A 24314-nucleotide genomic window follows, 5' to 3' on the forward strand; every position below is an offset into this window, starting at 1 on the left:
TATTGAAGAAAAGATTATTCCAAACAGAAATGTTTAATAACTAACAGTGTCCCTTTCGTAGTATATGACAGCTTTTGTTACCTGTTGCAAAAATAAGTCATTATTTTTAAAAACACTGCTAAGATTTTATCACCCTGTTGTAAGACTCTTGTTCTTTGTACGGTATGCCAGCACTCAGACGTACATGACAGCTATTCAAGTCGGAAAATTAACCAAAGAAATCAATTAAAATAACATTTCCAATGCATATTAAGGTAAATTAGGCTGGCAGTCAGAAAGATAAAGAGAAGTGCATCATTCAATGGGCAATGTGCTCCTATGCCAATCCAACCCTATTGCACACACGAAAAAAAGAAGGCCATCTTAAATGAGTACCCACTGAAGGTGACTTTGGCCCATCCGGTACCAAATACCTGTGTGTTTTATGAACTTTCAGATACTGAGCATCTGGGGAGATACCCATCTTGTTAAATAAAACGTGCACCTGGCCCCTTAATTACCAGCTATAATCAACAACTTCACCATCTCAGAGCCCTTTTTTTTCTACCCATACCACACTGCTGAAAGTAATTAGACAATAACTAATGGTGCTTTAAGTGCATGGTATCTTAGGAAAGACTCCAAGCATAAATAAGACCAATGGGTGGTTTGGACACCTAGCATGTGGTCAGCACTAGTTAGGAATTTTCTGATGAAAATACTCACTGAAGTCAAACTGCTTTATGCATTTATATATCAGTTTCAGTTAATTTCTATTAAAATACAGCCAGAGCCTCCCATAGGGAATCTCTCTGATTCCCTTCCAGCTCACCTAGCGTGAAAGCATCATGGTCCAAAGATCTACAGCTCCAGACACAGCCCTGAGATCCTTCCCTTCTGCTCATAACAACCTTCTCCATGGGGCATATATGATATTTGGGTTCCAGACTCCACAAAATGGTAGATGAAAAGCTCTTGAGAAAGGTCATTTGTGCTAGAGTTTTGAATGATGCTTTTCATTCAAGACATCTCGTAGAGAGCTAGTAACCTTCATGGAGCCAGGAGAGCCAGTCTTATGTACAGGTGATGTACAAGGCATCAGACAAGGAATTTGATACCTCACCTGGAAAATAGTGTCTTCTTCCAGTCACTTATATTCGAGAAAGATCAACTCAGAATGGGAAGGAAGGAAGGGATTTATTTAAATTAAAAGATGTTGTTGGCAAAAAAAGAAGCTGGGATGAAAATTACCATTAACAGCATCATCAAAATGAGGTGCTAGAATAGTCTTTTAGCAAGAATAATGAGGAAAAGAAATTTAACTGGTTCTACTGGACCTTGTTCAGTTAGTTGAAAGGAAATATATGGAGCAGCTGCCAATGAAAATAGGAAAGCGGGCTTGAGGGCCTTCCAATCCCATGTTCCTAATGGCATCTCAGAATTTCCAAACAAAATGTTTACATTATTCTGAAGGGCTGAGGCTTTGGCAGGCTTGGCCTTTTTATGTGATTTGTCCACATCCAAAATAATTTTCAGTCATATACACATGTATCTAGCTATCAAACACACATCCATCTGTCTGTCTATTTATCTACCTACCTAAGACTTCACATTCACTAGTGTTTTGATAGGGTACACTTCAACCTGGCTAATAAGTTAAATGAAAAGGAAACTGAGGAAAGGACCGCAGTGTCCGACACCTTCTCCCCAACAGGCCCCAGAGCTACTGACGCAGCTGGGAAAACTGCCAGGCTTTCAGAAGGACAAATCTTTCTTTGGGTCTGAAACAAAAGTGACATATTGCAAACTAAGTGTAAGTTGGGGGAAAAAAAAAATCACTTAATTTAAGTTAGCCTTCTTATTCAGAAAAAATGATGGAAAAGGGTAATAACACTTACAAAGCAGAGGAGAAACTTAAGACACCAGGTGAAAAAGCTGGTATTGTCTGTAGGATGGGAATGAGAGTGGGACAAGCACAGCTGAGCAGGCAGTGGAGTACGAGACAAGGTTATTGTAGGGTGACATGGGCCACCTGGTCAAGGTGAAGCATGGGTGTCTACTTTGATGAAGCCGTGTCATGGACGCAGCCTTGAGCTAAGAAACAGGGCAACACGCTACCTTGATGTTGGCGTTTGGCAATCTTACAAAAAACTTGTATTTTCTTACACTGTTAGATGCAGTATCTCATCACCGACCCTCAAAATTAAAATGGGGAAAAGTATTTTACCCCAGTTCTACCATCTTCTATCCAACCCTACATACGGACTTCATGAATTTAATACTGAGCAGGTATTCTGCCCTCTTACCAGGTAATCACTTTATTGCCAGCTTCCTATTCTGTGCCGCTCTCCTGAAATCAACACAGCAAAACACAAAATAGGAATTTCAGCCACCAGCCTGATTATTCAAGTCAGATAAAGGTAAGGGGACAGAGAGATCGTGGCCAGTTCTCAAGTGCCCCATCTCCATTGAGAGACTGGTGTAAGACAGACTATATCCTCCCTATGAAGCGGACTCTTTGCTGGATAAAGTGATCACTTTTTTACTATTCCTTCTCTCTTTCTGAATATAGCACGGAGCAGCATCATTAGGATTGAATTACACAGTGCTCAGATAGCAAACCCAGAGGAATACTGTTTAAATGACTGAAATTACTGTACATTACCACTTATGCAGATTAGTGCAAAGCTTGTCTCACGATGTGTGTCCTTCAGCTTCAAGGGAGCCTGTTTGGGTCCCTTCTTGCTTGTGTCAGTATAAATCTAGAATAATTTCATGAAAGTCAATACATCATATCTGAATACAAGTCTGCAGCAGGGAAATCTCTGCTCAGGGTTACTACTTCATTAATTTCTGATTCTTTATAGCTGTTGAACTGCTGGTTAACTTACCAAAACATTGCACATCTAGAAGTTCAGGCATTAAAACGACACTAACTACATCAAAAGCAAAGAAGAAATGAACTGGAAATCCATGAATTAATCCTTTCAGACAGTCACAGGAAATTATAGCATGGCTAAGACACGAAAAAACAATTTCCATTGCTCTTTTGTTAAGATGATTCATTTCCCCACTATCATGCTTTACTTCTGTCAAAACCACTTGAAATAAAATCTCCATTTGCAGCCATTTAAAATGTTAAGACCCTGGATGTGCAGGAGTAGGCAGTCATATGACTTTAAATCCATTTGCGTATCTGGATCTTCAAAAAAAAAAAAAAAAAAAGCTGCTGCTGTTGTTTTTTTAATTCTGGTAGCAAGGCAACTGGGGCCAGAGGATCATAAGATCTACTTTGTATCTTTAATGACTCCCAAGACGCTCTCCTTAGTGATTCTGGCACTCAAACTCTAGTGTGCTATGGGCACTCAAAATTTTAATCAAGTCAAAACATCTTACCTAGGACTACTCAGGTCAGTATCCACCCCACTAGACCCAAAAGGTCTGAGGAAAAGTCACTTATCTCTTTCTCATGGGGTATTTCACTGCTAAATGGAAAAGATCTAGCAGAGGAGCTCCTGTGGTGTCCAATCCTAAGAGCAGGTCAATGGCCAGCGTAGGAATCCAAAATGTCAGATCAACTCCAGTCCTACACGTCAGCCAGGCAGAGCAGCACGCTAACAAATGAGCTGTTTTTTTCCACGGTAAAAGAACATCTTCCTTTTTTTGAATTTTGATCTAATTTTGACCTAAGTTCTTCCCTTCTTGGTGAAACTGGAAGAAACAAATCTGCAAAAGGTTTCGGGTTTGTTTTCTAAAATGAAGCCGCTTTGTCATGGAAGTCCTAAGAGGTTCTTAAAAGCCACTTAGAGGAGAAAGTAACGCACAAAATCCTGCGATGTACAGGCTGCTGTTCTCTGCGCATTAAAAGGAAAAAAGGCAAAAAGGCGAGCCAGCCCCACAGAGGGCAGTGTTAGCTCATCCATCCTCTGTCCCCAGGAGGGGACAGCCACCGCCTGCTTCCACATACACGCTCGCACGATAACAAAAAGGTATTAGTACATCTAAAAACTGCTGGTTATTATTTTAGCTGCCGCTGCACTAAAGCTTCCACTAAATCTCCAAAAGCAAACTGTGCATTGCATTCCTCCCTGCAGCAGCATCCTCCAAAACACTTTCGCCCAACAAGGTTTTCTTTCCCCTGAGGAAAGCTTTCCTGACTGAGAATGTTTGTTTTTCCTTTGAGGGGTGCTACCTACATGGCAGGACCCACATCTCCTTGGAGCTTTCCTAATGCCTTTGGCTTTGCGGTACATAGAGGCGTAGTCTTCCACCAGTACAAATGTGCTCTGAGTCACAGGTTATGTCCTAACTCTGCCCAGCTTGTTCATAGATATTTAGCCGACAGCCTAACGCAGAAACAGATTGTTTCTGTACGGCTGGAGAACATTTAAACACTTACACAGAGGGTCTCCACAAAAAGCAGAGAACGGAGACGAAGATGAGGAAAGGGAGACCCTGAAATTTCAGGTTCAGTTTTTCCGGTTTTGTTTTAGGATGAAGGTTCAGGACAGTTCATATTTTACCACACATGGTTTCACCCATCCTAAAAATGATGAGAAAACCTCGATGAGACTCTTAACGGGTACTAGAAATACAAAGAGGTATGCTGCAGCCATAGAAATCAATCGGCTTTTTCTTACTGCTTCTACCCAGCTTCTACTCCCTTTGACAAAGTCAGCACGGCGAGGCATGGAGTTGAAGAAAGTGACAAAGTCAGCACGGCGAGGCATGGAGTTGAAGAAAGTCTTTCTTTGCTTACTTACGGAATATAAATCCTCGCAGAAAAAAATACGTGAAGCTGAATAATTTGCCTTTCATCCAAATTCATACAGATTGAAACAGAGCTCAAGTTATACAGATTAACACTCTCATCATGGAGCAGCACAGTGTCACCACCGTGTGTGTGTGTGGGGGGGGGTTGTTGTTGATAGAGTAATACTGTTGAAATATAAATAATTCTACTGCTATTATTTTATTTCCACACTTCTACAATATTGTAGTCAAGCTAGTTATAACTTTAGTCTCCACATACCTTGACTTTATGCAAGTCATAGAATTACTAAGATGTCCATCCACACGCAGATAAACAACAGGCACACACCATTTAATTCACACATACTTGAGAAAACGTCTCACCTAGTTAATGGAAAAATACTTCAGCTGGATAAGGACAATAAGTGAAAAAAAAAAGGATATTATTAGGATAATTTTGCAGCCACTTTTTATTCCAAAAAGTTGTATTTTTGTAAACCTGACATTTCCAAAACAGTGCAAGTGAATTAGAATACAGGTGAACACGAGCTTCTAAATACAGGTGACATCAATAAGAGTGAACACATTCTTCCAACCACAAGTTCACAAAAAGAAACATACAATTTTACAATACATCAGGAGTGACATTCTAAGAAAAAGGAGTGACAACGGTGTGGGTACCCTACTGCATATGCAAACCATGCTCCAAAAGCAATTATAGTCTTCATGCCAGTTTAATCAATGCACACTAAATGAACCAAATCCTACTTCCATTTATATCCAAGAAACCCCAGCGAGGGGATGAACTTGGACAAAGGTAGAAATTAGTTCCATGACTCCCTTAATCCTTTAGCGAAAGCAACATTATATATTCCCACGCCCCATGGATACTATGCTTGAAACTTGTGCAAGACTCCAAAATGTGCCCATAAACAGAAGACATTCAAAAAAGTCGATACTAAATATTGCCAAACACCACCTTTGTGCAACTGCTGCCTTCAGCAAGCTGAGTTACCTGCACATCACTGACTCGTACGTAGGGTCCTTCCCATTCACGTGTCACAGCGGGGAGGGTTGTCCTCACTGGTATGGTTGGCATTGCAAAAGCCTCTGCCATTTTGAGACGAAAGGGTTGCGTAAAGTGGTTTACAGGCTTGGGGTTCGCATCATGCCCAATTTCTCTCTCAGATAATCCAAGTGATTTGTGAGGTGACTTCAATTCAGAGGCGGCTTCAGTATTTTCTACAGTTTGCTGACTTCCTTGTTGTAATTGAGCAAATTAAAAACTAGGTTTCTTCAGATATACGTAGCTATTATTTCTGTTAGATACTGTGGCCAAGTACTAGAGCATATTAGCGACAGCCTCAGAGCGCACTAACCCTGCTCTTGCTTGGGGTGAACTGATGGAAAGTCACCTCCAAGAGCAGACCCTTGGTTTTCAAAAGAAATGGCCACAAAATAGGCTGTGAAAGGTCGCAAATGCTTTCAGCTCTTGCGAAATGAAATTCATCCCTGTGCTGCGGGCCACCAAAACTCTGAAAGGTCTGTGATCCTCTTGAATTCAAGATGGAAATAAAAGGGGTTGCAACAGCATGGGCTCTGCACCAAGGGAATTTTTCCTTATTTTTTTTTCCCCCTTTTCTTCCTGATCATGTTTTTCTGAGATTGTTTTCTTCCTACCCTAAAAGCAACTTCAAAGGTACTATCCTTAAGAAGACACCCTGCACATTGTAAGCTTCAGGGCTTAAACAAAAGATCTCTCACACGCCAGATAATGCATTTGAAAACACTACTGCCTCACGTCTCTAAGCTTCCACCTGTGTAGCTTAGAGCCAGGGCAAAGTGAGCCTGCTGGAAAAAAAAAAAATAAAAAATACAAAGCCAATTCAGCAAAACTTTCAACCAAGTTGTTCAAGACAATTGATGACTTTGTCCCGAATGGATTAACTGGAGAGAACAGGTACAGTGACTTCCCCCCAGCCCTGCTGCTCAAGTGATAGGGCACAAAGGAACTAGCAAGCAGCTGACAGATGGGAACTTCCAGAGCCCTAAAAGCCATTTCCAAACTACATCTCTAGATTTTGACATGATTACATTTATTACAATTTCTTAATTTAAAAAAAACCCAAACCAGCAGATCTATAGCACAGCTATTTTCTACACATTCTTGAAGTATATTATGATTTCGTAAGATTTTTGGGTTAGAAACTGATTGCAACCAGCCGGTATTAGTGAGGTTTTTTTTTGTTTGGTTGCTTTTTAAGGAGTGGAAAGGTGCATCTACAGGATTTTAATACTAAGTACTGTTATGTTTCATTGTCAAATCTGACTACCCTAACTGGAATCAGGAAAGAGCCACAATGGAATTCGACCAAAAAAAAAAAAAAAAAGGAAAGAAAAAAATTATGAAGCGTATACATATACAAAATCATGTGATAACAGAACTACTGAGTACCTAACAGTGGTGATAGTAAGAATTTATGGATTATTTCAAGAATGTGTCACTAATCTGGCCAACAACTAGATTTTCACTGACTGATGACTTGTACTGGATCAATAGCAGACAATTCAAGTCAAAGATCAAAAAAGTCCAGTGTGGGCTCAATCACATGTGATTTATTTTATTTGTTTTATTACTTTAACCAAATAAGAAAAACATTTTTGCCTTGAGCCAAAAAAATAAATAAATTGGCCAACACAATATGAAATGCTAAATGGGTATTTACCTTTTTTAACTCTCTTCTTCATATACTTTAAAAAGATGTTTCAAAGGAATAACCAATTTTTATTTTCAAAACATTGTAATGAAGCCTTTTTGGCGGATCTGAAAGTAAATTTTTGTTTAAAAAGTGGAAATGAGGACTTTTCAAAGGGAATTTCTTCCTTTTTTGGGGGATGGAAACTTTCAAATTCATTTACATTTACAAACAGTTTCACTGGTCCCCTGAATTATTTTTTCAGCAAATCTACTTTTTAATAATTTTTTTGAGGGGTCAGTTTTAGAGAAGGCACACACTGAAAATTCTTACAGCTAAATAAATGAACTACTTTTTTTTTTTCCAGCAAGCATTTTATGCAATTTCTTATTCAATTCATAGTTCTGAATCAATCTTATGTCCAACTTCTATCTGTCAGGTATTTTTCAATAACAGAAAAAATACATACATTAGGCTTAAATACTAGCAAAACTAACTGATGTCAGAAATATCATACTGTGAGGAATTCAATAGCCTCTAACACAACAGTGCAGTCAAAGGCCATCAGCCTTTTTGGTTTTGCACTCTGATGAAAAATCTGCAGTCCACTACAAATGGTTATAACAGGATTTCACCTCAGCAGTTTTTGTCAGATTCTAGCTTAAATGATCATTTTTTACATGAAATCTGTCAAATCATCAATGATGGTTTTAAGAAGGATAAGTGAATAGACTAATAGCTTTTCTTGTCAAACGTTGAATTAATGCACTTAATTCACTTAAAAACCATCTTCTGCCTAATGGGCGTAGATAGTTAAGTTAATAAATATTGATCAGTACTGCAGTAATAGCAGGCACTTAATGCCAGTGGGGGAAAAAGGCAAACAGGAATATGGACACGGTTACTTGTTCAAAATTTGAAGCTATAAGGAATTTGGCAAGGAAGAGCAAGAATAAGACCTGTTCTCAAGCAGATTCCTTGCATGTTCTCTGCATTCAAGTTTCCAAACTTCCAGCAGTTCTTTTACCTTACCGTTATAGAAGGAGACACACTGCAACCATTCATTCCTGTTTCTCCTTCACCTTCTACCACAGAGCTCAACCCTTCTTTCCCTTACATGGATTTTATACCAACATGGCATTTATGTCTTATTTACACAAGGTGCAAAGTACAAGTAGAATCCAAAACCAAGCCTTACAGAGTTCCACCATTCCTGTTCAGAAATCCAAGAGCTTTTTGAAGAAACATGGTTGAATTAATTACAACTAAGTTCCTCCTAATTCAACAAATTATTTGCTAAGGAATTACCAGCAAACAAAGCGGCAATCAGTAACGTCTGCACCTTCGCTAAACTTCCTTCTTAATGCTTGAGGAAGGATGACATTCAATACTTGGAACACCCAGATAGGGAATCTCAAGATCCAAAGATCCAAACTTTTTAACCCTTGCATCTACTTACCTCTCTTAAAATTATCATATAAACAAACTCATGACTCATGTATAAAACTCACAAGGCAGGCGTATGCTCATAGCTTGTAGCAATTTATCGCTTGCTTTGACAGCAACAGATCACAATCATTAACAGTAGCTTAAAAACCGTCCTCCTTAACATTAATATGGCTCCATTTCTTTTTTTTTTTTTTTTTTTTTTCATTCCAAGGAATTTGTCAATGCCATAGTGGTTGGCCCGATTATATCCTTCTGGTATCTCAATTGTACAGTCCTAGACCATTATCAAAGTACTAGAGACTGCAAGAGAAAACTTCCCATGGAAAACATTGTGATGCTTTCTTCAGTGAGCCAAAGCAAGCTATAAGTTTAGCTACATGTCACCGAGGAAACATTTTCATCCTCTCCTATTCAGGCCAGTAAAGGACAGACTCAGATACAGAACATCACATCTGTATAATACTTTCAGTTCTTTAGTTTATAAATCAAACACCACATTCAACACAAAAAAAGAGATAGTGAAAAGACTTTGGCTTATTGCCATTAAATGGTCTATATACAATATTACCATGGCTTGTGAATTAAGCATATGAGGATTTCAGCTACTTTTATCTGCAAATCTGTCTTTTCTCTCTTGCATTGAAGTTTAAAAGTAGAATAGGATTTATATATACATATATGTATTTCCAAGGATTTAGCCAGATATCAGTGCTTGAGTGAACTATATAGCTATTCAATAAAAACTATAAAACATTGATACAAATATAAAGACATAATCAATATAAAAAGCTTATATTTATAAAAAATATTTTTAGGTAACAGTCTTCCCCTGAGGGTATACCACATAGTTGGATTCATAAATATTGCTCTGCACTGCAGCTTAGTTACCAAAGTTCAAAGTTCAGCTCTTAAATGAAGTGTAAATCGCTCCAGTCACCTGACATGGCTGCAGTGGTTGCCTCAGGATATGTTCCCTAGCTTGTTGGAGTGATAAAGACACAGCATCAATGGGGTCTCCGAAAAATCTGGAGAAGATTCCTTCTTCCACATATGGAAGATATGAGAGCAGGACCTATAGGCTAGCAAGCGCGTGTCACATGACTGGGCTTTAGTTTTCGCAGGCAGTTCACTGATTTTTCTGGACCCAGTCCCAACTATCTTCATTCTCCTTTCTGCTCTTTTCAGCCTCAATAATTTCTTTGTACCTCCGGCGGAAGAAGCCCATCTGCAATCAAGAAGACATGAGAGTGGTAAGTAACGGTATCATTAAATTGAAGCTTACTTTGTCAGAAAACAGTGTGCAGAAAAAAAACAGGACAGCTGTTGAGATCCAACTTCTTTCTCCTAGTGCCAGTCTGGAATCATAGCTCTTTGTTTACATCAATATAAATGAGATCAAACTGGGTCCCAAATCTTCACAAGTACTTTGCTCCTTATAGATTAATTACTCTGAGAGAAGAGTCCTCTTATATGAAACATGATTTTTAAAAAAATGCAAATAGAGTATTTCTAATAAACATAGACTAGAAGAGTCAGATACAGGTTTATTGGTTTCAAATAAAGACTAAAGCAAAATTTGGATCTGAACCTAAAGCCAGGCTAGCACTTGAGTCCTGAGTAAATGCTGCCAGAGTTTTACAAACTGCGCTCTCAGTGTCCACAACTGCACAGAACAACAGAGGTGTAGTACGGCCACCTCCCAGCATCCAAATTCCAACTATCAGCCTTTTTCATAAGAAATCCGCTTCCAGAAAAGCCAGCATGGTCTATTGTCTATCGCAGGTGCTCCACCACCATTCTGAAGAGCTCTGCTGCCATTTCAGCATACCTGTCTCCAAAAGTATCAGCCCACTGCTGTGCTACCACAGGTCCTCCTCTTCCTGACAGTAATCGCTCTAAGTTCAGGTCTCAAATTTTCTATTTAAGGATCATTTACGTTAAGATGCTTCTTTGGAAGAAACTGATAGCTACGGACTCTTCTTTTTGCTAAATGATTTCCCTTGTCCCATTGCTACCAGTTGTGTAATCTGCAGCTCAGAAGGCAAAAACCAAGCCTGATCCTACAAAACACTGAGCATCAACAATAACTCCTCCACAAGCTTCCAAGATGCTGCAGGGATGATAATCACTTTTGCATATCTTCTTGTTTCCTAAACCCTTGTACTTCATTAAAGAAATGCAAGTGGTTTTCCTTTCAGTTTGGATAAAATCCTCTCATATCCCTGGCTTTTTAAGTCTTTCAAATAAACAAAAAATATTTTAATAACAGACTTTGGTAAGCATTCAAAAATAACTCCTCAAACTTAGCAGTGCACTATTGAGACCATTGAATCAATATTTTGTTCATAATAATTAAACATTTATGTAATTCCTACCACTCTAAACCTGTTTTCTTACTCCTGCTGGGTAAAACATGATGCTTTAGTCTTCCTTTATCAAACAGTTATTGCAATCCTTTATTCCCAAATTGGCCATACGTAGGAATATTTTGTGCTGTTTTGTCAGTATTAAGTTGCTGTTAAATTGGGCTTTTTAATTTCACTTCCTGAGCAACTTTAATTTTCTTCAAGTATATTTCAACTCACAGGAGTCTGGAAGGCAGCTTGTTCAAACTGCTGAGGGTGCTTCTCCAGCAGAGCTTCCCAAAGCCCAGTCCCTGCCAGAACCCCCAACTCCATCCTGAATTCACGGCAACACAAGACCAGACACAAACCATGCTCTCACCACTCCTTACCTGCACCTCTTCGCTTCTGTACGGAGGACACAGAAGCTTCAGCATGGGCTCATTTTTGGATAACTGTGGACCACAGCCCTGGGGCATGCTATTAATCTAGAAATAGGTGTACCCTGCTGGGTGGATAGATGCACATGACACGCACATCTACAAACACTTTATAAATACACAATAGTTAGACATACACATAAATGCCTATGATCTCAATTTTACAGAGGTCCCATGACCTCCTGGAGGCCCCCACGAATAACTGGAAGTAGACCTTAAAAGTCATCTGTTCATAGTCTTGTACATGGACTACAGACAAAGTCTTTTTCCCATCTATACTATAAGCAAAGCTTTATCTGCTGCTCAATACACGCAAATGCAGGATAATGGTGGTTCTGTTCTGAAAAACCACCTCACAAAAGGGACACTGTTGAATTTTGGAGGGCCATGTCTCTCTCGCCTCTTAGCATCTTTCAGAAGAGCGTACACAAGGATTCAGAAAGAGAGAATTACATAAAAGTTTCTCTATTTCCCTATTCTTCAAACTTGCTCTAAGTCAGATTAAGTTCTTTCTTTAGCAGAAAAATACCATTACTAGTATTTTTTGTACTCGTACCTACAAGCTATATCAGTGCAAAGGATGTATTTTGAGAAGACATCCTCAAGGTAGCACCATCATAAAATACCAGTGAAATTTCACCATTGATGTCAACATACTTCGGCTCTATGGAGACTTGAAGCCCATAACAAAAGTTTCCCTAAAACGGAGGTGAATTATTTTATTGATAATGAAAAAAAAAAGTTTAAGAACCTACTACTCCTCCGTTGTTCTGCCCCAGTAGGATCAATCGTAGGTATTTATTTTTGTGACAGGAATCTGCAGATACTCCTTACATATGCTCAGGGAGCAGATATTTTGAAGAAATGCGTGCCATTTTTATACTATCGGTTTTTATAACAGACCTACATGTTCTGCACATTAGAAAAGAATATTGCCACAGGACTTTGTTTCCTAGGATTAACAAGAGAAGTTCAATTTTTAGCTCTTAAAAATAGGTTTTAAACCCTTAAGGTTTCCATCCTTCATGCAACCACATCCTTGGTACAATAAAATCCTCTCTTGAAGTTATAATCAAAATTATAGAAAGCCTTTTTAATTTCCTCGAGGGCCAAACAAACAAAAGCAAACTCCTTCCCACTGTTATTTTAATAAAAATTGTGTGTTTGTGAACATCTGCTTCAGGAATTATCTTTAAAAGTTGGTTATGATAGTTTTGGTATTTTACTGTTTTGTTACTGGATACAGAATGCTTTTGTATAACTTTCCAGTAGGGCAAAAAAGTGAGCTGAAGACCATAATAAATATTAATGAAGTATGAAATCCTGCATCTAGAGGTGATTCTACTATGAAGCTATATCATGTTTACTTGCTGTAAATTATGTAGATAATCTAACATTATATAGAGGACTTAATTTAAGTGCAAGCAAAAAGAGAAACTGGACCTTAAGGCTTTTATTTTTTTAAAAACATTTTTAAAAATAAAAATATATTTCCCATCCCTTGAAGGCAAGGATGTGTTTTGTTATGGGACTGTTCATTAGTGTTAACACCACATATTTCCACTTAATGTGGCAGAGTCCCCATCATTATCAGAAAGGGGTTTTTTTTAATGGCCTTTGAAGAAATCAAAACATAGTCATTGTCTCACAAGAGACCACACAACCATCTCCTTACAATAAACTTACAATAAACTGATTTCATTAAAAATGACAGCAATATTAACCCATATGGTGAGGCTGATAAGTGCCTGTGGCAAGCTGGAGAGAACAAGTGAATTTAATATACAGTGAGGAGATAAAGGGGTAATAAGGAGGAGGACAGTTGGACCAAAGCAAGAGAATTGATGCAACATGGGGCTGAGCATATACTGGCTCTTCTGTCACTGGGGCAGAAGTGACACCAGAAGATCTCTTTTATGTGACTAATGCAAGGGAATTTAAGGGAGCTCAGAAAACCCAGCGAGTACAGCACTGCTGGGACTCAATCCTTGACTTCAAGCAGGGAGAGAAGGAGAGCTCCTCAGGTTTAACAGGAGTATTCCTGTGATCTCATTTGTGGAATGGGTTTTCACAGTGGGCCAACGGTCTCCAACCCATGTTTCATGGGGAACGGGTCTCTAATATTGTTCAATTCTCCCAAACTCTGCTTTCCATATATGCAGACATACATGGATGTGCACGTGTGCATGTACACATACACACACACGTATGTATAAGCCAAAGGAATAGCCAAATCCAGAGCCATGACCCCATCACGCAATCTGTGAGTTCACTCCACCACATCCTAGGAAAGGCCCGAGGACAATATTTTGATCATTAAACCTCTGACTGGGGAAGGCACTCATGAGAGGAAAAGCAACAGGAGAACATATTTACAGGAGGAAAGGTGAGAGTACCGTGGGAAGCTGAAGGGTGATAATGGAAGAAGAGGCATTGGCTACCAAAGACAATGCAGGAAATGAGAAAAGCAAACTACACTTACCATTTCAGAGTTGGGTGAAAATTATTTGGAAAGGCTGAGGAAGCCCTCTTGAATTACGGGCCTTTCGGGTCAGTGTGGCTGAAAGAAAGGTCTCAGGAGTGGGACACTGCTCAGCATTTGCCATACTTTACGCTTAACACTGGCAGACCTCACCAGACGGGAACTGCTAGGCCAAGGACACCATGTCCTAATTTGTTTCTTCTGTGTGCAAGCACAGAGGAGAATGAGGGCCATTGAAGACTATGGGAATATAGGGATAGTCCCGAAATCCTGGAGCTATCAGTGTCACTCACAATGGATTCACACCCCACGCCAGGAAAAGGAGAAATCATCTTAACTGTCTGTGAATGCACGAACTGTCATGTTTCGCATCTGCCCTGATAAACTGCAAAGATGTCTGCTTGCTTTTAAACAAATCCAAACAAATTCAGGCAGAACCAAACAAATGGAAAGAAAAAGCTGGCCTGGTCTTTACCAAAAGTGACAAACAATAACCAGTCCTTTCTGGAGATACTTCAAGTACTAAGTATTAGAGCTGCTACAAAGAGGTGGCTTAGATTCAAAACCTGAAACCATCCATAGGTTTTACACACTTCGTTTAATTTAGTTACTCCAGCCCATGTACCCTTTTCTAGCATAACCTTACTGCCATCTACAGTACACATTAAGCAGAAAGCATGCTCTTGGCAAAAACAAACAATAAAGCAACAGAAAATCCTACTAGTGTTACTTGTAGGCTGGGGAATTACACCTGTTATTGTGAAGTTATTTCTTGCCATGTGACAGCACTGTCAAGTCCTCTATTCAATCTCGAGTATTTCAAGTCTCTGTCACTGGCACACACAACTTGCTTTACCTGTCATGCCGAGTTTAAAGCCCTTAAAAATCACAGATAAGACACATCTGACAACACTGGCATAAAATTGCATTCTTCAAGCACTCACACAAACTGAAAACTTCAAAGTGATTTCAAAGTGTTGAAATAACATCACACAATATATTATTGTCTCTTTTTCTGATGCTGTTTTCTTCACATTCAAAGGCTGATCACTGAATTACTGGATTTTATATTTTTCTGAACTCCAAAAGTATAAACATCTAGCCAACATTTCCTGCAACACTATCCTGTGGCTATCTCTCTAGGGTGCCAATTATCAGTATGTTTGAAGAGTGACGATACTACAAAATAAAATTTAATCCACAGTTGGGAAAAAGCAAAGCTAATCAGAGGGCAAGCAATATCACTGCCTTTGTTACATTCACTGTTGGGTAAATGTCTAAAGCATTTTTGTCATGCCCAGCGAAGCTTGTTCTCCCAATCAAATAAAAAGAGAATTAGTTTGAAATGTGGACTGTAGAAGAATGCTTATGTTTTGTATATTTTTTTAAAACCCCCTTTTCCCGTTCACATCAGCTATTAAGAAAAAAGAAAAAATTGTTCAGAACACAGTTACACACTGCTGTAAAAAAGCGCCATTATGTCTTGATTTACAATAGTGTTTCGAGATTATAACTGAGCTAGGAATAGAGGTTTGTCAACAGCAATGTTCAAACAGAATCCAAAACTATATCAGAGACTTTTGCCACTTGTTATACAATTTTTTAATTAAGTTTCTCTAGTGCATACTGAGGTACTAAGTTGCAAACAAAAAGTATTGATTTTTATCCATATGGCTGTGCTGACAAATGTCTTCTAATGGAGGTTACTGACCACAGCAAAAACCAACAGGTAAAAAGAAAGGAGAGTGAAGTAAGTACTGACACAGGTGTAACTAAGAAATAAAACAAAATTTAAGAACCACTGAAGAAATCTCCCATTGAACACGGCTTTGACAAGATACTTCAGCCTTGGTGTCTAAATCACAAGTTGTCTTTTCCTCTATTATACAGTTTCTTCATCTACTTGTAAGCACTATCCAGCCACACCTGACGAACAGTCTAGACTTACACCATGAATCTCTTATTGCTACATCTCTTTAATCTAGGCAGAGGTTCCAAGCCATTCACCTCATGGCCCTTCAGAAAGAATTAACTTACTCTTCTCCTCACCTTTTTTGGGTGTATGCCTCTTGGGCACTTCTCCCCATCTCATGAACAGTACCACAGCTAGAAAAATATGCAGCAAAGCAGGGCCAGGAACCTCACCCCAAGGAAGATGCCCCAGTCAGCAGAGCAGCAACACCCCCAATCTCTGCAAAGTAGTGCTGCCGAGACTTGGAAGCATAGAGTGTTTTCCCATGCAGAGATCAATCACCGGTTATTAAGTGCATCTCGCTTTACTACTGCCAAGAAGGCAGGAAAAAATACTTTGCACTTGGGTTTGCATGGCACTGGATAATTCTGGCAAGCCACCAGCTTCAAGAGGATGCACCGTTTCCTTCCTCCCAATTAAAGGACCCTTGCCACAGTACAGAGGGGTCATGAACAGATATTGTGTATCAGCTTTTCTGTAGAGGACTGGCAAACTGCCACCAGCTGGGTCCCCCTGTGAGGAAAAGGCATGTTTGGAAAGCAGCCACGTGCCCTGCCTGTAGTTAAAGGAGAAACTGCGTATTTAGGAGGAAGGATGATAGTATGGCTAAGGTAAGCTCACGAGGACTCCAGTGACCTGGCTTTGATTATTCAGTCTTCCATTGAGCTTTTGAGAAGCAAATTCCTTAACTTTCCTGTAATGTGGGTCCTCATTTGCTCAATGAAACATATACAAGAAAATAAATACATATGCTTCAAACATCATCACTCTAGAAGTGGCTGGTGTGTGTGTGTATGTATACATACAATATATACTTGTGATATATATACAATGCTATATGCAGCTGGGGAACGAAGGCAAAGAGAAGTTCAGCACCTTGCTCAAAGGTAAGTTCTCCTGTACAAACGCTTTGTTTAGTTACAATGAAGAACTTAATACCTAGCATCTCTATCTATCTGATCCCAATGTATTGCAACAGAGAGACATCGCTATGGCAGAAAAGAACTAGCAATGCACACAGAATGTCACGTAACTTTTGAGTTACTTTCATATAGCCTGGCTAACTGACTTAATGTATTAGCGTTGTTGGTACCTAGGGTGAAGGAAGATCTGTAGTCCTCCATAGGATTTCAGAAGGAAATTTATTTTACATGCTGTAGTAGTAGAACAAGCATAGTTTTTACATGTACATTTTATTAGGCAGTTATTTTGTAATATTGAAATAATAAGAAAAACTAAGTGCTGCTTTTTTTCTTTTTTTGCTGGGAACAGTCAGTCAGTTCATAAACTTAGCTCAAGCAGTCATTAAATAAACTATTAAAATATTAATTTAACACAATGCTTTATGTCTGTGTCAAAGGCCAAATTTTCAAAAACAGTTACTAAGGCTAAGCACCTCAAAGAGTAGATACACAAATTCAGACGAGCAGCATGTATGCAAAAGAGACATTTAGGTCTGCGAAAGAGATAACTGCACACAGAGATGGACATGAACACAGACAATCTAATTTAGTACTTTTTTTTTTTTTGATACAATATGCCTTGCTATTGTCACTGATGCTAGAGTGTCACCTCATGCTAAATATGAAGGCCAGTCATCAATAATTTGTTCCTCTAACCACTTCTCATGTAACTATTCTCCCAGGAGTTGTTCAGTTGGCTCAATGGACCTACTTGCTAATGAGGTGAATAAAGCTGGTGGTTCTGGTGTGTACCCTTGGAATATCTTTACCACATAGGTAAGATCTAGTTTGCCTCAAACAAGATTCATTCATCTAGAATCTGATTAATTTGTGCATACATAACATATTTTATTAAGGACTTAGTAATTACTGTACTTTAGAAATGAAGAAAAATTCAATGACTGGACTTTGAAGATCTTTCAGTGCTGAGTTCTGCTAACTTGAGTTTAATGAAGGCCTGAACTTCTTGCAGGATGGTAACTGTGTACAGTAACTTGCACTACAGATGTTACCAGCGTACTTGTAAGTGTAATCAAAAAGCAAATTAGCCAACCTTAAAGCTTATACACACTTCCAAATAGTTTAAATATTTTTTCCTATTGCAAAAATTTACTAAGTAGTTTATTCTTTAAAAAGTCATAGAATTAACACAACCATCATCCAAAGTTCATCTCTGACTATCAGTCTCAAAAATTAGAAAGAACACAATGTCTACTGCAGATATGTCTGGACAAATTACTAGATACTGATTTCTTACATCTCAGCAGGGAATAGGACAGTAATTAGATATATCATTCCTGTAAGTGCAATTAATTTAAGACACATGTCAATCCATATTTTCCATTTCCTCTTCAAAGAAAAAAAAAGAAAAACTACTGAAGTATTTCTGGCTTTGTTTGAAAACCAGAGAGTAAACATTAAATACTATTTCTGGAATCAATAAAAAGTAGCTTTACAATTGTATTTTGATACATTTGACCTGCCAAAAATATTTGAATGAAAGTTGTACTATGTTCATAATTATCAGAATAAATTACTTTCATGGGTTTAGCCAAACCAGGAGGAAATGGCTATGGCTGGTAAGTCATAACACAGCACTTCCCACTGTGACACCAAGCTTAAAGACAGAATTCAGACTATGCAAGTCACATTTTCTCTGTTCTTGGCATTTGGGTCTGAGGGATGCTATCGACTTCCAATAAATACACATGTTGTGTTCCAGCAGTGGGGAACCTTGGAACCTTAGGTACTTATTTGCAATTTTTCAGTCTACACACATATTCTTTTTCTGGTTTGGGCTCCTCAAAATGGTGGTTATCTTTCTTCTTTTCAGAAAGATGTTCTGAACCACAACCTGACCTCTCTCTTGCCAATGGATGAATTTGTTTGCACGGTGCCAGGATGAGAGCAACATAGCTACAATGGCTGTGATGTTCTCAAAGTGCCCTGGCATGCACAGCTCCCATTTGGAGGACACTGAGAACAGACAGAATGCTCAGCCACAACATTTTTACTGTACATTTACGTAGCTCATTTTATCCAGAAAGATAACAAAAGCATTTCACAAGTACTGGACTCACACCACCACTGAAATGTTGCCAACCTTGGTCTTGAGGGTGGTGAACAAATATTACACGGCAGCCAGAGAACTCACTGGGGAAGGCAGTGTTTTGACTACAAGAGCAGCATTAACTATTTACTTGTGTAAGAACAAGTAAAAGATGTCCAAACACAATCTTCTCTAACATCTAGTGAGAATTCAAAAAGAACAGCAAATCACCCAAATAATCTACTGTAGAAAACCCAACATTTGAGCCACTGTTGCCAGAATACAAACCCTTCTGGTCTTGGGAAGCCAAGGGTCTACAAACATTTTGTGATTCTCACTTGGGTCCAAGAAAAGGAAACATAGCAAAACACAGTTTTGTCTGTTCTTTAAGAACATAAGCAGACTTCAAATGATCCACCTAACTTCTGTCCAGTGAAAACATCATTATTTATACAGACAACCAAGCATTTTCACTGCCCCCATTCCCTCAAGATTTCCTAGCTGCTATACATAATGAAGATCCATCCATGTATGGGAGATAATACGAGTTTGGTTTTGAATCATAGAAGCTAATTATCACCTGACTGCATTTTTATTAATTATAACAGGGTAGTACAGAAAAAGCCCAATTCTAGGCCTACTGAGGCTAGAATCTGTGTCAAAAAAAAGTAGTATCCTTGAGAAACCTATATATGAGACAGCAAGTTAACAACCTACTTGAAGCAATTAGATAAATGGGTAACGAAAGTAACAAAATGAAAAGCTTATCAGAAAAACTCTACAGAATGCAATGATTTGAGGACTACAGAAAGGAGAATTTCAGAGAACACAAATGAAGTTGTGGTTTTGATGGACAGACAGGACAGGTATGGGCTATGTAGTTCCTGCAGGCAGGGATCATATTTTTATAAGTGAGACAAGCTGAAAAATGAGAGGACTAAGTTAGGCAGGAACTTGGAAGAAAGCGTGAGAAACTAGTGTTGATATAGTTTTAAACTGAGGAGAAATGGTGGAGAAGAATAAAAAAAAATAAAAAGAAAGAAAAAGGAGAAGTATAGACCTTCCCTTTAAAATTCAGAGGCAGCTGATGCATCATGTCCACAAGGAAGACCTTTCAATCTGTGAAACCCACCCTTCCCATCACTAGCCCCTAGTAAGTGCTCTCACAGCAAGTTGAGCCAACTGCCCTGCTTACCTGAACATCAATTACAATTCTTAATTTTAAAGCATCACCGTAGTAAATAATAGTTTATTTCTTGGAATTATATGTACAGAAAGAAGCAGCATGTGAACTCTGAAATGAAACACCCCTCAGTTTCAACACATTTCTCTGTTCCCACCCCTAAACCCAACATTTGAAGTTATACAGCTGTGATAATGGGTGGGTTACACCCACCTGGGAGACTTTTTTAATTGAAAAGTGTTCTTCCTGGAAAGATTATGTATATATAAATAGATTATAGATATATATAGATTAGAGAGAGAGAGAGAGAGAGAGAGAAGCCAGACTTCTCCCCTACACTGAGGTTTTGTGCCATAACTGTATGTGCCTACGTACCTCTGAGGAAGGGGGGGAGGGAGGGGAAGAAAAAAGCAGTTTTATTTCATTGCAGAGCTACTACTCCAAAAGCTGGCCACCAGGAAAGGGGGTCAGTACAAGGACTGGCCAGGAAATGGTGGTTAGCCTCTGCCACCTGAGCTGTAGATAAAAGCGAGAGAAAATGTTTTTGGGCTTGTAACACAGGATAGAGAGCAACCACTGGCAAAGAATAAGTGCAGAGGGTTTTTTTGTTGTTTTTTTTTTTTTCCCCCGCCTCTGCTGGAAAATCGTTAGCTGTATGTTTTGGCCCATTGTAAAAAGACTTAATGTTTGAGGCCCTAAGTAAGGGAAAGTGTCTCCTTCCAAAAATGGGAAAACAGTAGTTTTTGCTACATAGGTGAATTTCAAGTTAGCTTTTGCCTTGGTTAGCTTCAGATATTTTCTGAATGCTGAAACAATATGTGAGGCAATAGCAACTACTGCATGTAAGGGAATACAAATTTTTTTTCAACAACACTTGTGCAGTCACAGAAAAAAGTCATAAGGCTTCCCAAGCAAGAAGCCCAAACGCACCTTTGAAAAACCTGCTTGGGTTTGTCCAGCTTTTTTAAAAGAGCTTCATATTTCATAAACAAAGCTTTATATTTCAAAGACTGTCCTTTAAAGCAGTGTTAGCAAAAAGCTGCATCCACGCATACAGCCTCTGCTGAAATGATGATTTTGCAAGTCCAGCACTTGGTAGGATTCATGCTCCCTACTGGAAAAACTCAGTCGAAAGCCTGCACTAAATCAGCTCAGCAGACAGAAGAACATTCACAATACTTTTCCTAAAAACTAAAAAAAAAAAAAAAAAAAAGTCTTCAAACTCTCATTTTAAAACAAAGGCAAAAACATTCTGTATAGCACATACTGAAGGAGCAGGAACCCTCTGGCTAATGAAAAACAACACATGTGGGTGCTATTCTGCTTGTCCTTCTCCTTTCTGCAATCCCATCAAAAATCCAGGGTTTGAAGCAGAAGAGTATCTTATTACATAAGGGACACCCAGAGACCAATTCTTTTCCCCTGGAATCCAAAAGCTGTAAAACAGTGCTAAAAATCTCATTTTAGAGAAGTCAGAGCTTGGATACCACATAGACAGGCTCAGTTCAGAAAGAAGCTTAATATCTACGTAAGTAAGTTTAGATAAAAAGTCCAGCTCCTGTGTTAAACGTGCCACAAAGAAACAAAATAATGTTACTGCAACGAATATAAAATCTTTGTTTTGCAAACCATTTCCACAACCGGCTCCACAGATCACTCAGCTGCCCAAATGTCCAGTCTGGTACTTGCTTACACATCCCCTCCTTTGCTATCCTTTCGGCATAAACCATTTTTTTTTTTCTTTCCGTGTACTTTTATCTAAAATAATATGGATTGAATAATTCACTCCACAACTCAAGCCAGTTCAAATACAGAAACTTCAGTCCACAGCATTGTAAAGCACTACTATTATTAATAGATTATTTATTGTGTTATAATATATCATGCTTCAGTTTTTCATTTGCACGGTGTATGCCAATTTTCCCCTGGTTTCCGCATGCATAAATCCACTATGGCTGAGGGGACCTTGTCCCTGCTCATGGCTGCAGTCCTGACAGCTGAGGGAAGCATCTGTGGGACAGCACTCCCCAAAATAATCCATCTGCAACCGCCTTTCCCTTCTGAATTGTTGCCAGTGCTTGTGAAACCACGGGCTCGTCTAGCACGCGGGTAGTTGGCCTGAAGGAAAGCGACCTCCTCCACTGCTCTGCTCTCCACAAGCATCTGGAGGCCACCAAAGAGGTGCAGGCCAATCTCCGCAGTAAAAAGCAAGATGTATTGCTGTGGGCAACAGCACGAGAGCCCCTCCTGCTCCTCTCGCACAGGGCAGACCACAGGCGAGGCGCGAGTGGGGAGAGCGAGCTGCGCTGCAGAGGAACCGCCAAGAGTGGGAGCACGTCCCCATGGATGCCTGCAGAAAGGCATCCAGAGTGGATCAACAAGATACGAACAGCCACAAGCGTCAGCGTAAAACTGGGCTATCCAACCAAACAGGCAAAAGTGGGGCGACTCTTGCCGGTCTGCACGGCATCTCGTGGAAGTCAGGGAAAAGCTGGTCATTCCCTCTGAAACTGTATGCACTGAAACCAGAGGAAGCATGGTGTCTACGTGAAATACTGAAGTAAACAGAGAAGCAAAGCCAGTCTAAAACTGATCGAACTCACGCTAAGAAGTTTCTTATGTGTGTATAAACGTGGCTGTGGTCTTACATATGAATAAATAAGCTTTTATTTAAAGTGAAACAACCAGGCATTTAATAGCACTTCCATTAACATGGATCCTCCAACTTGTGCAATTTTACGTCTACAAATAATGAAAGAATTACCATCCTCATCCTATTGTATGCACAGTGACCTTATTCTGATACAAAATAGGTTTTTGGGCCGCAATATCCCTGAGATCTCACTCCTGCTAACACCATTAACTCTAGCACTGTGTGTAACGTGAAATATTTACATGTATTCTAGTATTTTCCTGCACCTTTAAAGAGCTGCTTGTTCCATCTACAAAATACCGGCGTGTCCAAGGATTTTTCTGTTGTGTTGCCCCACTCGTGGCGCAGTCGTGTACACAGTGAGAGCGTACCTTCCGCATCGGGCTGAGACACAGTCGCTGCCAGCAAGCCCTGCACTGCTGCCAGTGCTTAGTTGCCTTATATTGAGTTTGCTCCAGCTCCTGCTCTGTTTTGTGTAAACAGCTGCCTTCCAGGACCACAGTTTAGCTCTAATTAATTTCTTAATAAAAATATAATTTAGTTTATACTCTAGTCCTGAAATTTGGTTAATTTCTAGTTCTCTCTAGGGGTTCTAAGATGCCCAAAACTCCATCTAATTCAAATCTGTTCTTTCATTCCACAGTTAAGAGATTAAACCACTTCTAAAATAGTTTTTTTTTCGACTCCTTCACACACAAAATTTAGGAATGGCTGTAGGATATACTTGGCCAATTTTGTCTAACAAATATTTACAATCAGACAATTAAGATTCCTCTGTAGGACTGCAACTTTCCCATGTCAGTTTTATCTCAGACAACTTCAATATTGCCAATAACTTTAATAAATATAGCAACTAGTGAGTGCAAAGTATTACTTATGTATATTTATGTTCCAAACTAAGGCTTAAATGAAAATACTGGCTGATACTAGCAGCTACACACGTTTAATCACTTCTCTCGAAAACAAAACCTTAAGTTATTGGTTCCTTGAGTAATCACGCAACTCCACGGATAAAGCACTGGAGTGCAGCTGGCAAAGCCTGGCTTTTACTGCCATCTCTGCCACAGGACTCTGGGCAAGGCATCCCACCTTGCTTTGCCTCAGCACTTCAACATCCACAGGCAGAAAGGGCTATATAAGCCTGGTGTTAGTTTGAATTATTTGCTGCTGTCACTCAGAATTTCCCTCAAGGCTTTCATGCACCAAAATGGCAGCTTCTTCGTGTGTACTTGAATGATCCCTATAAAATTTAAAAGAGCTCAAGTCTCAAGATTAAGCCAGGAAGCAAAGGGCTGTAATAATTCTAGTAGAGACCAAGAATTGAACTTGTGTCAGATTCTTACGGAGACTCACA

General features: G+C 39.2%; 1 protein-coding gene across 1 annotated transcript in view; it reads right to left on the reverse strand.

Moving 5' to 3' along the window:
* Positions 1–5195: 5195 nt before the first annotated feature.
* Positions 5196–24314, reverse strand: part of ITGA9 (integrin subunit alpha 9) — a 232582-nt gene continuing 213463 nt past the window's right edge. The window contains exon 28 of the mRNA XM_063325548.1: positions 5196–10101. Coding sequence (XP_063181618.1) covers positions 10003–10101 — 99 coding nt within the window. The 3' untranslated portion in view covers positions 5196–10002. The remainder of the gene's footprint in view (positions 10102–24314) is intronic.

This window comes from Chroicocephalus ridibundus, chromosome 2 (genome assembly GCF_963924245.1).
Source record: "Chroicocephalus ridibundus chromosome 2, bChrRid1.1, whole genome shotgun sequence".
In the NCBI taxonomy this organism is placed as follows: domain Eukaryota; kingdom Metazoa; phylum Chordata; class Aves; order Charadriiformes; family Laridae; genus Chroicocephalus; species Chroicocephalus ridibundus.